The following is a 15,855-nucleotide window of genomic DNA, read 5'->3' as shown; positions in this document are numbered from 1 at the left end:
GTGTGGAGCACGCTGGTGTGGCAGCGTGGATGGGAGAGAACTGGGCATGTGAGGTGGTAATGGCGAAAGCACAACACCCAATGGGGTGGCCATTTGAATGGAAATCCGGCCAGGTGTTTATGTATGTAGACTCTGTTGTGGGGTGCGTCTCGTTGGCCAAGGTTGATTTTGTTCCCGCTGCTCCGAGCAACTATAAACAATGCGTCTTTACCAACGACTCTTTCCAGTGTTTGTCACAAAGTGATTTTTATACTCCATGTTCTCTGCACAGTATGTCCTTGCAAAGCACGTTGTGACCTTTTGCCTCTTGTACAGCTTGTTCTGAATAACTGCAAAAAAAAAAATATATATATATATATATATATTTGTGGGCACAAGTTTACTGATTTTTGTGTGAAAGCAGCTCCTGTGTTAGTCAGAAGTCTGTCCTGTTATCTGTATTAGGTATTGGCTGATTACGGGTTTGATGGTTTACCATGATTTTAAGTCAAGGTTTCACTAACCGCTAATACTAGCTGTCACCGTTAACTCAAAAAAAAAAAAATAATTGAGGCGACAGGCAATTATATTTTTTTATTGTAATTAATCTTATGATTTCACTAGTTAACTCATGATTAATCGCAAATTTTATATCTGTTCTAAATGTACAATGGAAAAAAATCTAGGTTTTCATACTCTTGTTAACAAAAGTGGAAAAAAATTAAACTAATAGAAATTAGTTAAATTAATTTTCGACGTTCCGTCAATGGTCGCGAATGAATAAAAAAAAAAAAAGAAGAAAAGATTATTAAAAATGTGGGCGTCAGGTGATTAAAATTTTAATCGTAATTAATCACATGACTACTAGTTAACTCACGATTAATCACAAATTTTATATCTGTTCTAAATGTACAATAAAAAAAAATCTAGCTTTTCATACTCTTGTTAACAAAAGAGGAAACATTTTTTAAACTAATAGAAATAGTTGAAATGTATTTTTGACGTTTTTAGCCATCAATGGCAGTGAATGAGTTAAGGGTTGCTCTGTTGGTTATTGTGCTTTTTTTTTTTTAAATGGCGCCAGCAGGTACTAGTTAGCAACAAGGACAACATGAGGTAGCCCACTGATCTGTTCTAAAAAATAATGATGGACACTGCATCCATAATTACGATCATCTTTGCATCTGTAAAGTTTTGAAGAGTGCCCCCATTGATTATTATTATTATTAGACTTTGAATGTAATCTCACTCGAAACGACGCATAAAATGGTCATTTGTGGTCATACTAACGATTCAGCCATTTGTCTCCTGAAATGATGTCAAGGAATCATTTCTGCCAACAATCGTCCCCTCCTCTCGCCTTGCTCCTCCTGTAGTATTTCTGGTGGGAGGAGCTAGTATGAAAACAAAGGTGCGAGGACCTTGGAAGGTGGATTTAGAGAAGTGAGATCAGCCCTGTCTTTGGTGAGGCAGTACGTGGTGCGTTTAAATTCAGAATAGCCGTAAACCTTCGTATGTTTGTCACCACAAGGCGGCTTACGTTTATGTGACAGCAGCTTTTGTTTTAGTCCGAACATCTTGTTTGCTGCGTTTTGTGCATTTGCTCTGTAAAATGTCTCGAGTGAAGCTATATGTGGCTCATTTCCCGGTGTTTAGTTTGTGGTCACAGAGTGTCGTCTCTTCCTGTAGGATCAAAATGACAAAACAACTGTTGTTTTCTCTTGATTTTACTCCAGTCCTTGTCTTGGGCCACATGCTGTGTCACCAAATCTAAAGACAAATAGGTTGTTATCTGCTGACGTGTGGCCGCCGGTTCCGGTAAATTTCCACTCCCATCTGCCTGGCGCCGTAATGAAGTTGTCCTCTAAAATCCAACCCACTCACGCCTCCACAGTGGCCGTCGCAGCAGCAAAATTTCGGCAGCTTGGCAGCAACAAAGCGTATTATGGTTATGCTAAAAATAGCACTGCCCTGCCGAATGGACGGTCCAAAAAACGCCCTCGTTTGAGTAACAACCCTTAAAACAAAGTTCGATCCCCCATTTGAAGCCGTTGTCTGGTTTTTGTGCTGAAGCGGCGTTGCGCGCCCGCCGCCCCACGCACCTTATGAATGTCTGTGTTCCCTCGCCGTGATGGATGATCCGCGCTGATAGCGCCCGGCGTGGATCCATACCGTGTCTCATTTACAATAACAGCGCCGCGGCAGAGGAGTGCAGGCGAGTGCATTGCAGTGCGTGATCAATAGCGCCTGACAAGGCCTGATGTAATAATATGCACGTGCTGCCGGCAAGACGTTTGAACGCATGCGTGTGAGGCCACTCTCCGTTAGGAAGACGTGCTCGCGTGGTGACAACTGGGAGACAAAACTATTCATTTCATGCCGTCGCACTCAAGTCAGACACCAGGAGCACCTCGCACTAAATTACCACTTCCTCATATGCTCAGCTTCCTCAGCTGCTTCTATAAAAAATGTAGTGACCATAGTTAGGGCTATGGGAAAGGGTTGTGGGGAGGGCCACGGGTCTGCAACCTGCGGCTCCAAAGCCACATTTGGTTCTTTTGTCCTTCTGTTATGGCCCTCTCTCATTTTGGAAAGTATGTCATCGAGATTGGTTCATTTGGGTTTCAGATGTAAGATCAAAATAAAATGTGTTGGGCGTAATGTGTCGATGCTGCATGCTGAGGTTCAGGAGCAAAAATCACATTAACTCATTTGCTCTCAAAAACGTATAAATACGTAATATTTTAAATGTTTTAAGTGTCCCAAAGATGTATTTATACGTTTAAAAAAAAAAAAAATTTTTTTGGAGCACACAGAAGGCTTTGATGCAGCCTCTAAACTGAAGAGAATGCTTGAAGCAATGGTAGTTATTACAAAAAAGGCCAGCGGGTGGCAGCAGAGTATAAGAGATCAACCAGGCCCTTGTTGCAAAAAGCGCTTCCCCCCACTGTTTTAAACAGAATTGCGAATAATGATGAAACTTAGCTATATTCTAATGCTAATTGCTGCAATAGGAAACAAATAGACATTTTTCCTGATGAAAGAAGAGACTCTAATCTTTCTTTTGGTAGGTTCCATGTTTTAATAGCAATAGAACAAAATATTCTGTGGGCCTTGCAAAATCAGTCAAAATCCAGTAAAAACAGCCAGGAGCGAAGGGGGTTGCTTCAGTGAAAATGGCTAGAAGCCAGTGTAGCCTCTTTATCCTAATTTATGCAAATGACCTCACGTGAAAACTCCTGCTTCTGCTTGTTTTTCTGTTGTGTGCACTTTGTGTTTGTGTGTGCTGCTAAAGACTTTTGGTGTTAAAGGAAGTGAGTGGGAGTGACGCCACAACCCAAAATAGACACGATTATGTAAATGAGTTCACATACACTGAGTCTAACCCGCATTTTAGTTGCCATTTGTAACAATGCTATTAAATGGGAGCCACTTCAATGGCAAAATAACAAGCAACTATATTACATCTTGTTATTTTTGCTGTAGCACGTTTGCCTTTACAGTTCTGAGGTTGGGAGTTTGAATCCAGACTCTGTGTGGATTTTGCATATTGATTAAGAGGATTTTATGACCGCCCCTTACTTGTAAAGCCTGTACTGGGGGAATTCCAGTCACAACTCAGCAGACATGTCCATGTCAAAATTTAGCAGCAATAAATGTAATAATAATGTATTTATGGAGACTGGGTCAAGTTGTATTTTACAATTTAATAAATATGCAGAACTTCACAAGTTATTTCATGGTAAAGGTTAGATATTTATATTTATTTGCATATTTCTTATTATGAAAAGAAAAATGCACTAAGCTGTCACCAATGCCTTACAAACGGAATTATGCCATCTAGTGGCAGATTATTTGACCTAAAAACAAATCAATATCACATTGTTTTTTTACTGTACATTACTTTTTTTTTTTAATATTAACTCAATTGTATTAATTATTCTGAAATTACTTTATCAAAGACTAAAAGATGCAGCCATATTTATATTATTTAACACTTTATTCCACTTTTGTGTTGTGTATGAAAACTTGTGAAAAAATATTTTATGCTCCTTTTTTTTTTTTTTACCTTTTCGTCAAACCTGTCTCTATTCACCTTGATTTGAAACAGAAAATAAGAATAAGATAATAAAGTGCCTACGTGAGACGCATTGAGAGAAAACCCTGATGATTTGCTGAGATGTCCTTGTAAACGGCACATCTCAATATGGCAAATGCAATGAGTAACGAAACAAAGCGGTTTTAATGACACGTTTGGAAACGACGTATTAATGACAGCGATTTGTTTCACTGCTAGGAGCGCGGAGGGGGGGGGGGGGATTGCGAGAAGAGCATATCTGCGACTGCAAGCGCATTATTGTGGCCATTATGTGAGCTTAAGCGAGGCGTGTTTGTCGCTGTAAGCTTGTTTGTGCGGAAAGAATATGATGTATGTGTGTGTGTGTTTGTGTGCGCAGTTTGGGATCATTAATTATGGGTGTTTCCCTGACTTCTCCTCCCGGACCCATATAGCGTGCAGCACAGGCGCGGGCTCATCGGACTAAATGGCATTAGTACTTTGTTGGACTGCAGCCCTGGGGTCTTGTTACCAAGCCTCCTTTTGTTTTAAGTGGCAGCCTTGCATGAAGCAGTCTCACCGCGAGCCCTTATCGTGCCCGCGACACCGCCCCCCCCCCCCCCCTCCCCTTGGGACCCTTGCACCAGCGTATCAAAAGCCATCCAGGGTGGAGGACAAGGGCACGGCGTGCTTATGTTGTTGAGTGTGAGGAGCCCACTGAGTGTGGAGTCAAAGACGGGTCTCCGCTCAAATAGGCGCCGTGCCTCAATTAATCACTCAGTGCATTGTCCACTTGAATTTGAGCTTTGCCTTGGCGTTGCACGTGAGCAGCTGCTTAAATAGTCGCGTCATTGAGCAGCATCTGTAAAGCTGGCATTTACAGTGTCGTTCAAACAAAAGGAGAGCAAATCGAAAGCAGCAGTTGATCAACTATTCAACATTGATCTGAAAATGATAAGTGATGCGACAAATAAAGGCCTCACTTATCTTGAATAAGTGCTCTTATTAAGTGTATTCCTATTGTGTTTATATGTCAACAAGCCCTGAGGGGTGAATCGTTTCCCGCTGTAAAATGTGACAGTCAATGTTTAATTAAACATTTATTAATTGTGAATTTGCATTTCTGGATGGGAAGGTGTGCTGATATTTTCCATTTGAAAAAAAAGCTTCCCTGGTATTAAATGTATGTTATTAACTCATTCACTGCCATTGACGGCTATAGATTTTTATTAGTTTTTCCCACTTTTGTTAACAAGAGTATGAAAACCTATATTTTTGTTGTACATTTAGAACAGATATAACATGTGTGATTAATTGTGAGTTAACTAGTGAAGTAATGCGATTAATTGTTATTACAAATTTTAATCGCTTGACGCCCCAAATTTGTAATGTTTTCTTTTTTTTTTCATTTATTGCCATTGCCAATTAAATGTCAAAAATGCATTTAAACTATTTCTATTAGTTAAATTATTTTTTTCCACTTTTTGTTAACAAGAGTATGAAAACCTATATTTTTTGTTGTACATTTAGAACAGATATACAATTTGTGATTAATCGTGAGTTAACTAGTGAAGTCATGCGATTAATTACAATTAAACATTTTAATCGCCTGTCACCCCTAATTTTTAATAATCTTTATTTATTTTTTATTTTATGAATTTATGGCAGTGAATGAGTTATAGAGGGTCAGCTGATTGAATATTTAACCCCAGGACCAGCCAATATGCAACTTGCCAACTTTCAGGTTACAATCTAATAATAACCTTTTACTGCTCCTTGTCTCCACAGCGCCCCCTTCGGTCCGCATCATGCACTCAGGACACGCCTGCAACGTGGAAGAGGAGCGGCACACGGAACGCGTGTACACCATCCGGGAGGGCGAGACCCTGGAGCTCAGCTGCCTAGTGACGGGACATCCTCGGCCGCAGGTGAGAGCTCCGGTCACTGCAGCATCCTACGCGAAGACGAAATGACAAATGAAATCAAATGAAATGAGCTGGGCTAACATGAGCATGTGTTCATTTTGGCTTATATCCAATAACGTTACGGTGTAAGCCGGACAAATGGACGCATTATATCCGAGGGGAGAGTCAGCAAAGTTGAGGCTGCAAAATATAATACTGCAGCAATGAAAATGGAACAACAGATTGAAGTTTATATCGCTCCTTTCTAGCCATGTATACTCAAATGTTGCACGTGTGACACACGCGTGTGATTTTGACTGATTGTGCAAGGCCCACAGAATATTGTGTTCTATTGCTTTATACCAACAGAAAGATTTGTGGATCCTCTTCTTTCATCAGGAAGAAAAAACATATTTGCTAAGTTTGATCAATTCACATTCACATTCCTGGTGAAAACACCGTCATAAAGAGCTTGTTGCAACATGGCCCTGGTTGATACTTTATACTCTGCTGCCACCTGCTGGCCGTTTTTTTGTAATAACTGCCATTGCTTTAAGCCACCTATTCATGTCAGAAATTCCATCAAAGCCTTCTGACAAAGTATTAAAAAAACGTATTTCCTAGGCGTGTCGCAAAAAATCTATTCTCATAAGAATCGCGATTCTTATTTAGTATGATTCAGAATAGATTTTAAATGTCCCAAAATTGATTTTATTTAAATTATTTTATACTGTCTTGCCTTGTCTGTGTGCGCCTTTATTTGGAGCGCTGTTCATGTTGTACCCGATTTGGCCACTTAGGGGCAGTGTGGTTCCACGTGGTCTAATACAGTGTTAAGTTGTAGCCACATTAGAGAGTAGAAGGAAAAAGTCACGATCCAGTCACTCCAATAAAAGTTGTTTTTCTGAAGTGTGGAGCCGTTCTTTTGAGTGATAAAAGTGCCGGGAGTAGCGTGCTAATTAGCATTAGCGAGTCAGACTGGAGTAGATCATTACAATTCCTTGCACATCTATAGATTGAATCAAAAATCATTGTCAATCAAATCATTATTAATCAAAAATCGCTCCTATTCGAAAATCGATTCTGAATTGAATCGCGGGCCCAAAAAAATCGGAATCGAAATCGTGAGACATTCGAAGATTCCCACCCCTAGTATTTACAAATGTTTGGGGGGTTTGAATGAGTTGGAGTAGTACTGTGGCTTTTGTTTTCCTTTTTCTTTTTTTAGGGAGGGGGTTGAGGGGGGTGACAGCCAATCGGGTCGCTTGTACTTAAATGCCAGCTAACTTAGTCCATTAAGGGACAAATGTCAGCCGTCATCACATTTACAAATGCTGGCAGGATGTACACACGCTAACCTTTTAAACACTCGTCAAACGTTGCTTCCAATTTGCTCGCCAGCGTACCCTCAAATCACGCAGGAAGCGTGCTGTAAATCTACACGGCAGCAAGCTCATTTGCATTCATTTACATAACCGCCTAGTCCCCCCCCACCCATTTGATCGATAGTCGGCATCCATTCCGCTTCCCGAGCAAAGAGAATATTGATTGCTAGGATTCTGTTTGAAAAAGGTGAGGCTGCTTTGTAATTGCTGGTCTTCACGTTGGAGGTCGTGGTGGGTAATAACATTCACATATTGTGACTGCATAGCTTTATCGAGACCCTGCATTTATCTGGATTTGTTTTGGGGGGACCACTTGGTACCGCGTACATTTATACAGAACATACAATTATTTGGGATCGTTTTGGAAACAATTTTCTTTCCTTGAAGACAAAGGTAGGTCATTGAAGACTTTTACAAAACTATGCAGCTTGGTGGCCACACAGCATTTTCACACGAGTGAAGTGCGCCTAATGATTTTTTTGAGGGATTCCAGACCCTGCATTTATTTGGGTTTAAATTTGTGGTTTTGGAAATGGAGCAAAGAAAAGCAAAACAAATTATCTTAATGCCTTGGAGTGACTACATGCGTGCCTGTTGTATTTTTGGACACTTTCAGTTGACTATGTGGACAGGTTTTGAAGCTCATGATTAGTCTTGGCCGCATCTTTCAATGACCCCGACGCCAACTGGACTCATACCGGATATTCGTCACAAATCGGGGACAGTTTTGTGGTGCGTCAGTAGCCCTCCCCCGAGGCTTGTTTTGAGACGACAAAATCCAAAGTGTCTGGAACAAGCGGAGTTGTGTGTTAAACATAACAGCTCATTTGTTCTCTGGAATCAAACATCCGTCCATCCTCCACCAAAGTTGTGAGGACCTTAATTGAGTGGAGAGTCTGCTTGACGGGAGCTCATTTGTGTCGTTTCCAAAGGTTGGAACCAAGACGCTTGTGAAATTCTGAACAGCTGCACCACACCATCGTTTTGGGCTCTGTTGTTTCCAGTGCTCTTAACTGTCTCTCGAAAAGTCACGCTCACCCATAGATAGCTCTACTCTTTCTGTTACATCCTTAGATGTAGGGATGCGACGTTTAATCGACAGGTAATCGATTATCGAATGAAGTGGCAACTATTTTGGTCGACGGTTAATCGGTTTTGTTCAAATCTTTTGGAATTTAATCCTCTCAACAATAAATACTGTATTCTCACGTTTCTGGAGCCTTTCATGAAAAAGCAAAATCTAATAAAAGAATCAGATTGATTAATCGAAAAAAAATTCCCTTGAAAGAAACATCAATAGATGAAACAGACCCGATAAAGTGTCGAAAAGAAAGACCAGGAAGAATGCTGTGGAAAACTGTCCATGGATCAGAATAGCAGCAAAAAAGCTTCGATGGTGAGATAGATCAGGGAGAGCGCCGAAGAGAAACGTCCACCTCATCATTTCCTGCCGTTCTTATCCGCAGACCGTTGTATTCAGCACTCTACCTGATATCGACGCGACTTTTCAGTTTTGTCTGCAGAGGTTCCTCTTTAGCGCTCTACTCAGCCTCACATTTTCTGAGCATTACACAGCCGGTTTCTTCACGTTTCTTTTCAGTTATTCTACCCCATCTTTTGGTCAATTGATGCTTCTTTTTGGTGCTCCACCAAAATGTTCATCCGTAGATGTTCTTTCCAGCGCTCTACCAGTTTAGCTCTTTTTTTTTTTTTATCCATTAAGATGGTTTTTAGTGGTCTACTTGGTCTGTGTTACTTTTCGGTGCTCTGCCTGCTGCATTTCATCCAATTTTGTTTCTTTTTAGACTCCACATGGTCTGTTTGATCTATAGATGGGGTTTTTTTTCCCAGTGGTCTTGCCACCCTTTGACATTTCTTTTTAGTGACATGGTTTTGTTTGACCATAGATGTTTCTTTTTACATGCTCAATGTTTTCATCCATAGAAGCTTCTTTTCAGCACTCCACCCCATCTATTCTATGAGTTTGACCCTATGAAAAAGGCGAAGCAAACGTGCGTTGCTTCTCGCGCATTCAGTCTACCCAGTCGGCCAAAGGGTAAACATCTTCATCATCAGGCATCTACGATTTGGACCGTTCATACTCGGAACGACTTCTGCTCTTTGGCCGCCGCTATCGTTGAAAGAGTCCTGCAATGATGAAGCCATCTGCCCTCGTCTCCTTTGGCCTGGCCTCCATCCATTATGTCCACACGGTTCTGTTTGACTACCAGCCTCGTACAGCCTGCCACCACACAGTGCAAACACCTTTTTTTTTTCCCCCTCCCCTCCCTCTTCTGTTTCAATTATTCTCCAGCCAGATTCAACTCACGGCGCCACGGGTCAGCAAGTACAAATAGGCCGACCTTCTGGCCTTTGAAAAAATTTTCACTTTGAGACAGACTTGTCGGCTTATGTGATCTGTTTCCCGTCGTTCCCAAGACGCTCGGCCTTCTGCGCCGGTGTCAACAGATGCTCCTTTATTTGAACACCATTCAATCATTCTTATTTTCACAGTTTGCCTTGTAAGCATCCTCAAAGGATCCGCACTCTCCCCTCAACCTTCACCCCCGCAGTTCAACGTGCAATTAAAAGCACCGACATTCAAACATGGGAGATAACCACAAACATAGCATTCACCCTCAGCTACATTTCCTCGGTATTGCTCTTCAAAAGTGGTCTGTTTTGTCCATAGATGATTCCTTTCATGTTTCCGCTTTATTTCTGTTTTGTCTGTAAATACATTCTTATATTCTCGACGCAATCTGATGCTTCTTTTCAGATCCTTGTTCATAGATTTTTTTCTTTTAGCTCTCCACTTGGTCATTTTCATCCCCAGTTTCTTTTCATGGCTCTGTTTTGTCTGTAAATATTTCTATTCAGCGCGCTACCTGCTGTGGTTCATGCGTAGATTTTCTTCATCACATTGCTCTACTTTTTTGGCACTCTGTCAAGTCGTTTTCATCCCTAATTTGTGGTGAGCATCTCTTCACAAAATACGATTTGGTGCAGTTTTCACTACGTGGGGTGCTAAACAATTCAAGGAAGGGTTGATTTGGAACAATTTGATTCGGTATGCCGGGGTTATGATTTGATTTTATATAGTATAATACAATGACTTTTTTTTCAGTCATTTTACATACCTTTGAATGAACTTGTCAGTACTGTACTGTAAATGAGCCATTTTCTTGATATTTCGCTCCAATATGTACAGGGAGTCCTCGAGTTACGTTCCTGTGCTGGCGATGTAACCCGAAAGTCGGATTTCACCGTTATTGATATTTACATCAAAATACTTTGTACATTCATTTTAAAAAACATATTTGCGCAACCCGGAAGGGCCGGAACCAATATTTTGTATTTCCGCGCGGACATTCATTGCTGACGGACGGCAGAGTGGAGCTAATTCAAGCTTAAACACGGAAGTATGACATGCCTGATGGTGAGCCGACCTGCTCGATGACGTCCGTTGCTGGATGTAACACAATTTTGAATAACTTTGAAATGGCGTGATTACTGTGGGTAATTAACGAAAAAGAAAGTGCTACGAAAGTGGAAACGACGTAGGTCACGTACGACTTAACTCGAGGACTCCCTGTATCTTGATATATTTCAAAGTGGAATGATTCAGTTCAATTTGATCATCTTGGATTTTTCTGCTTCAAACCCTTTTTTTTTTGTTATATCCCAATTAGTTTATTTTCAGCACTCTACAATCTCCATTCTGTCAACGTTTTCACCATTCTACTTCATCCATTTCCGTTCGAAATGTTGCGCCTCCCTCCCTCACCCACCTTGCAACTACACCACCAGCTCAACAGATTGCAACTCTATGTATTTTCCACACTTCAGTCATCATGTGTTTCATTTCCTCCCGACAAGTAGGGCAAGTCGTGATATCAACGTCTCCATTGGGCCGTGTCGCAAAGGGTCAGCCGCTATTCCGTTAATACAGACCTGTCGTCCCTGCGCTCACGCTCTGTAATTTGCACCCCCCCCCCCCCCTCCGCCGGGTCTGATCGGTTGATTGCGATGCTCGGCCACAGTCGGCCGCACGGCTGAGTGGCACGGACCACCGTGGGTGCCTAAAAGGAAACACCGCGAGCAATTAGGAAAGCGTCGCGCGTATGGGCGAGGGGAAGTGTTGCAGCGGGAATTATGGGCAATTCACCGGCACGGACGCGTGCTGCAGCATGCCATGCTGGCATAAGAGCAGACACCGGGCGCATTTCAATTAGCCCTCGCCGCGGCATCGCAGCATGCGCGGCCTCGTCCACTGCTCAGACTAATCTGGACGGGCTAAGCAAATGTTGATCCTCCTATTGCAATGTCGGAATTAAGTAGGGATAGCTTTATTATTTTGTTGGATTTACTTCTCCTCGCAGGAAGAAAAGTGCTGTCATGCTTTATAATTATTATTTTTTTTAAACAGAGGTTCTCAAACTGGGGTCTGGAGACTTGGCTTACTATTGAACATGTTATGAATATTTAGGTTCAACCTGGGCCCAAAAAGTTTGAGAACCACAGTTTCAAAGCACTCAAAACACGTAAAGCGTGGATGTCCAAATCTTTTGAGCAGGAAAAACAGAGGTACAAAAATAAAAAATAGGCTGTCAGTGATTATCATCATCAGTGCTTGAATTCGTCATCGACTCTCAGTCCACACAAAAGCCAGTTTCAATGTATCCTCACAAGTTTCTTACCGTTTAGGCCGTTCGTCCACACACGATGGCGGATTTGGAGATGAAACCGATCACTTTTAAAACCGGGCTCCAGAGTGGAAAGATTTCAAAACGCGTCCTGTGATGACGTAATGGTCGCAGCTCGATGATGACGCGTTGTCGCAGATTGATGATGTATGCGCCAATTCTCGCTTGACTACGCGCGAACCGTCAGTCTGTCAACAACAATGACCCGTGTCATAGTCGTTCTCATGCTTTTGCAGCAAAATATTTTGCTACTTTATTCCCACCTTCAACAAGCGGTGTTGTACTTGAATCACCCGCCATTGTCACTTCTCCTGTGTTTTGTCTTTTTCATGTTGTTTTGATACATGCAAGCCATATTTTTTCTGTAGATTGCAATAAAGTTATAAAAAAAAAGTGTTCGTCTCCTTCACTGATTCTTCTTCTACGCTTTCCGTTAATGCCCTGCGGCTGTGCTACAGCGCCACTTCAGACTTGTCATATACATTACAGCCGTTAAACGTCCTCAACGTCTTCTTTTGGACTTACGCAAGTCTTGGAATGCTTCTGTGTGTACGAGATTTGTTTTGAAGAACGAAGCCGGCTTTGCTTCTGTCCGGACGAAGCTTCAGAAGCACTACTGAAACTGTTCTCAACTGGCCATCTTCAAGTCTCCCCTTCCACATTGTTCCAGGCGCTCCTATGAAAAATAAAAAAAAGATCAAAATAGCTCGAGGCAAAGAGAACTTCCCAATCTTGCGTTGTGAGAATTCTGCTGAGGTCAACACAAGCCGGCTTCTTTCTGTTTTTAAGATCCTTAGTGCTTGCGAAGGTGCCGTGCAAATTCCTAAAAACTTGTAATTTATTCTGGCGAGTTAAACTTTTGCTGAACTCATGATGTTTCTAACAGTTAGCATCGATCACTTGCTGAGTTTGTGCTTCCTTTTCTTTTCATGTCTGTTTTGTCTATATGTGTTTCTTTTCATCAGTCTATCCGATTTGTTTCGTCCATAGATGTTAGCATTGAGTCCGTTCTTTTTTGGTTGCTTTCCTCTGTGGATGGTTCTTTTCAAACCTTGACCTGGTCAACCTACCCTGTCTGTTTAATCCATGGATGTTTCTTTTGTGTACTAACCAGGCTGTGTCATCCTCTAATTCAGCGTTCTTTTCAACCCTTGTCTGTTTTGTTCATAAAAAAATATTTTCAGCACTCTTTCCAATTAGTTTGTCCTTAAACAGTCTACCCTTTTTGTGTTGTCAGTCTATTGTGATATTGTCTGTTGCTATGCAGTTGCTATGGTCCTGTATTTGTCCCTTGTGCCACTGATGATGTTGTCCGCTGTTATGCAGTTGCTTTTGACCTGTATTTGTCCCTCTTATTTTGTCATATTTACTCTGTCATGTGAGCATGGTCCTAGCTGGAGTTGCTGAGCGACACTTCTGTCAGTATGTCGAAGTTTCTTCCATGTGTTCTGCATGCCGAGGTTTCTCGGTCAATGAGGTTTCTTCGTCACGTTCTTTCTTCGAAGCTATCTGAATCCAGCCCTGCTCTCTGCGGTTATTTGGTATGTTTGTGTATAAAGACTCTCAGTTTTTCAACATCCGTTTCCTGACTGTCTTTGGGTCCAAATTCCGCACCTTACGTAACAGTTTGTTTCGTCCTTCAATGTTTCTTTTTAGTTCACTACCCAGTGTGTTTATTTCATACTTCTTTTCAATGCTATACCAAGTGTGTTTCATCTGTAGGATCCACTGTGCACTAGACTTTATATCAACATTAGCCTTAGATAAACTTCTCACCATAGCACCATGTTGCCTCGAGCTCTAAAGCAAGCATCTGATGCAGGGCATCATTATCATGTTTGTGGCCAGCCATATAAGTGGCTCCCAGTCCATGTCTACCTCAAGGTGATGCTGTCGAGATCTAAAACAGCAGCAGCAGTAGCAGCAGCTGCAGCAATTTCCCCCAGATAGCGGCAAATCCCCGCATGCATTGATATCCCTGCTCCATCTGATGCTATCTACGTGGATGTTATCAGTATGTGGAGATGATGCTAGCACCATCCAGTCAGGAAGGAATGGATTCTAATTTGCAGACAGTCAGACAGACCGGGGATATTTGAAGCTCTCTGGACAAAGCTAGTCCATCTGTGGCTTACTTAGGATGAGGCATTGACTGGAGCCTTATGCTGGCTGCCTCCGACTGTGTGTGCCTGCCCCTCAGGCCGCAGTTGTCACACTACCTGTTCATGCTGGATGCTTTAATGAGGACAAGGGAGGGCCATGATGGAGAGTCAATTACAAACCAGTGTTAGGTGGGGGTGGTGAGTATTGCTATTTCACCTTTCATTACACAGCCATGCCACGAGCTAACGGGGTCCCGTCACTTAGTGAAAGGTAGTCATGCTGAGAGCGCTGCGGCAAGGTTCTTGCATTGAACAACCATGAGTTTTTTCTGTTTGGCAATCCTGAAACAGGATTTGCTACGTAAGGGCCTGTGTATTCCCCTAGTATGTACAAAAAGAGCCGGTTGTAAAGTTCCCTCAATTACAAAGAAATACAGTTTTTCCACACATAACAACAGGGAAGGTAACATGCAGCGCAATGGTCTGTGAAGTTGCCCAACCCTAAACCCAAATGAGCTTCAGTTTTAGGATTGGTGGTAAACCTAAACTAAACCCTACCACGACCCTAATCTATGTGCACATCTATGTGTTATGTTGTAATTATTTCAAAGCTTTTTCTACATTCTTGTTTGCCTCTTTAAAAGGAAGAGACCAACAAAGCACACAAAATATAGTTCTTTTAACTTCCACTCTGTTATGGACACTTACTGTAATATTTTGTATATTTTACCTATGAAAATAAAAAAATGCACACAAACAAAAAAACAAACAAACTATAATAATAACTTATACTTACCGTCCTCTTGTGCCCATGCCACCTGTAATACCCTTTTGGTACAACTATAGTTTTGATCTAATCCTAACCTCAACCCCAATACTAACTCTAACCTAGCCATAAACTTAAACCGAGGAAGGGTATTTTTGACAGCAAACGTGGACGGTGGCAGTGGTGGTCTGTGAGGTCACCTAACCAAAACCGTAAACAATGACCATGTTACCCCAACCCTGACATTAAACCCCAAACCTACCTGTACCCTACCCCAATCATAACCCTAAGTTTAACACTAAACCATGATGGTATTATCTGGACAAAAATCCCCTATTTGATCCATTGTCAACGCAACTTGCTACGAAAACTCGAAATCTTAATGATTCTGCTCGAAAAAGCAGCATTTTCTAAGGTTTCTTGACTTTGTTTTATGTTTCCAGATCCGATGGACCAAGACCGCCGGCAGCGTGTCGGACCGCTTCCAGGATTCCAGCGTCTTCAATGAGACGCTGCACATCACCAAGATCCTGAGGACGCAGGGTGGCCGCTACTACTGCAAGGCAGAGAACGGCCTCGGCTCTCCCGCCATCAAGTCTATCCGAGTGGACGTCTACTGTGAGTAAGAAGAGTAAACTAAGACCTTGGTGCCGCTAGCTAGTGGCGACCTGAAAGAAGGTTTACTAGCGTGTTTGTGGGGTTCTGCAAACACTCGACAGTGCAGCCAGCAGCAGTGTTTGATAATGTGGTAACGTTTTAAAAGAACCTCACTAAAACTTGTGGACTGACTGTGGAATACTCTGCTAAGAGAGCCATCATTGTTTTTCCATCAACTTACTCGGTTTCCAATAGTTCAGGGATTTTATTTTTATTTTTTTAGCAGAGTGAGTAAAAGATGTTGACAAGGTGCGGCAGGGGCCAAATGTGAGTAAAGCCACTTTGATTCAGGGTCTTAA

At 42.0% G+C, this 15,855-nt stretch overlaps 1 protein-coding gene across 3 annotated transcripts in view; it reads left to right on the top strand.

The window, feature by feature from the left end:
- The window catches only part of LOC147158617 (MAM domain-containing glycosylphosphatidylinositol anchor protein 2), a 223,234-nt gene that overhangs the window by 109,151 nt on the left and 98,228 nt on the right, over nucleotides 1-15,855 (top strand). For all 3 annotated transcript variants that reach the window (XM_086060428.1, XM_086060426.1, XM_086060427.1), the window contains 2 exons: nucleotides 5,825-5,964; nucleotides 15,343-15,517. In XM_086060428.1, the coding sequence (XP_085916554.1) occupies nucleotides 5,825-5,964; nucleotides 15,343-15,517 (315 nt within the window). The remainder of the gene's footprint in view (nucleotides 1-5,824; nucleotides 5,965-15,342; nucleotides 15,518-15,855) is intronic.

The sequence above is a fragment of the Leptonotus elevatus genome, chromosome 18, assembly GCF_054856555.1.
Source record: "Leptonotus elevatus isolate MCC_2025b chromosome 18, RoL_Lele_1.0, whole genome shotgun sequence".
In the NCBI taxonomy this organism is placed as follows: domain Eukaryota; kingdom Metazoa; phylum Chordata; class Actinopteri; order Syngnathiformes; family Syngnathidae; genus Leptonotus; species Leptonotus elevatus.
Note: the sequence above shows the minus strand (reverse complement) of the source record. Positions and strands in the feature narration are given on the sequence as shown.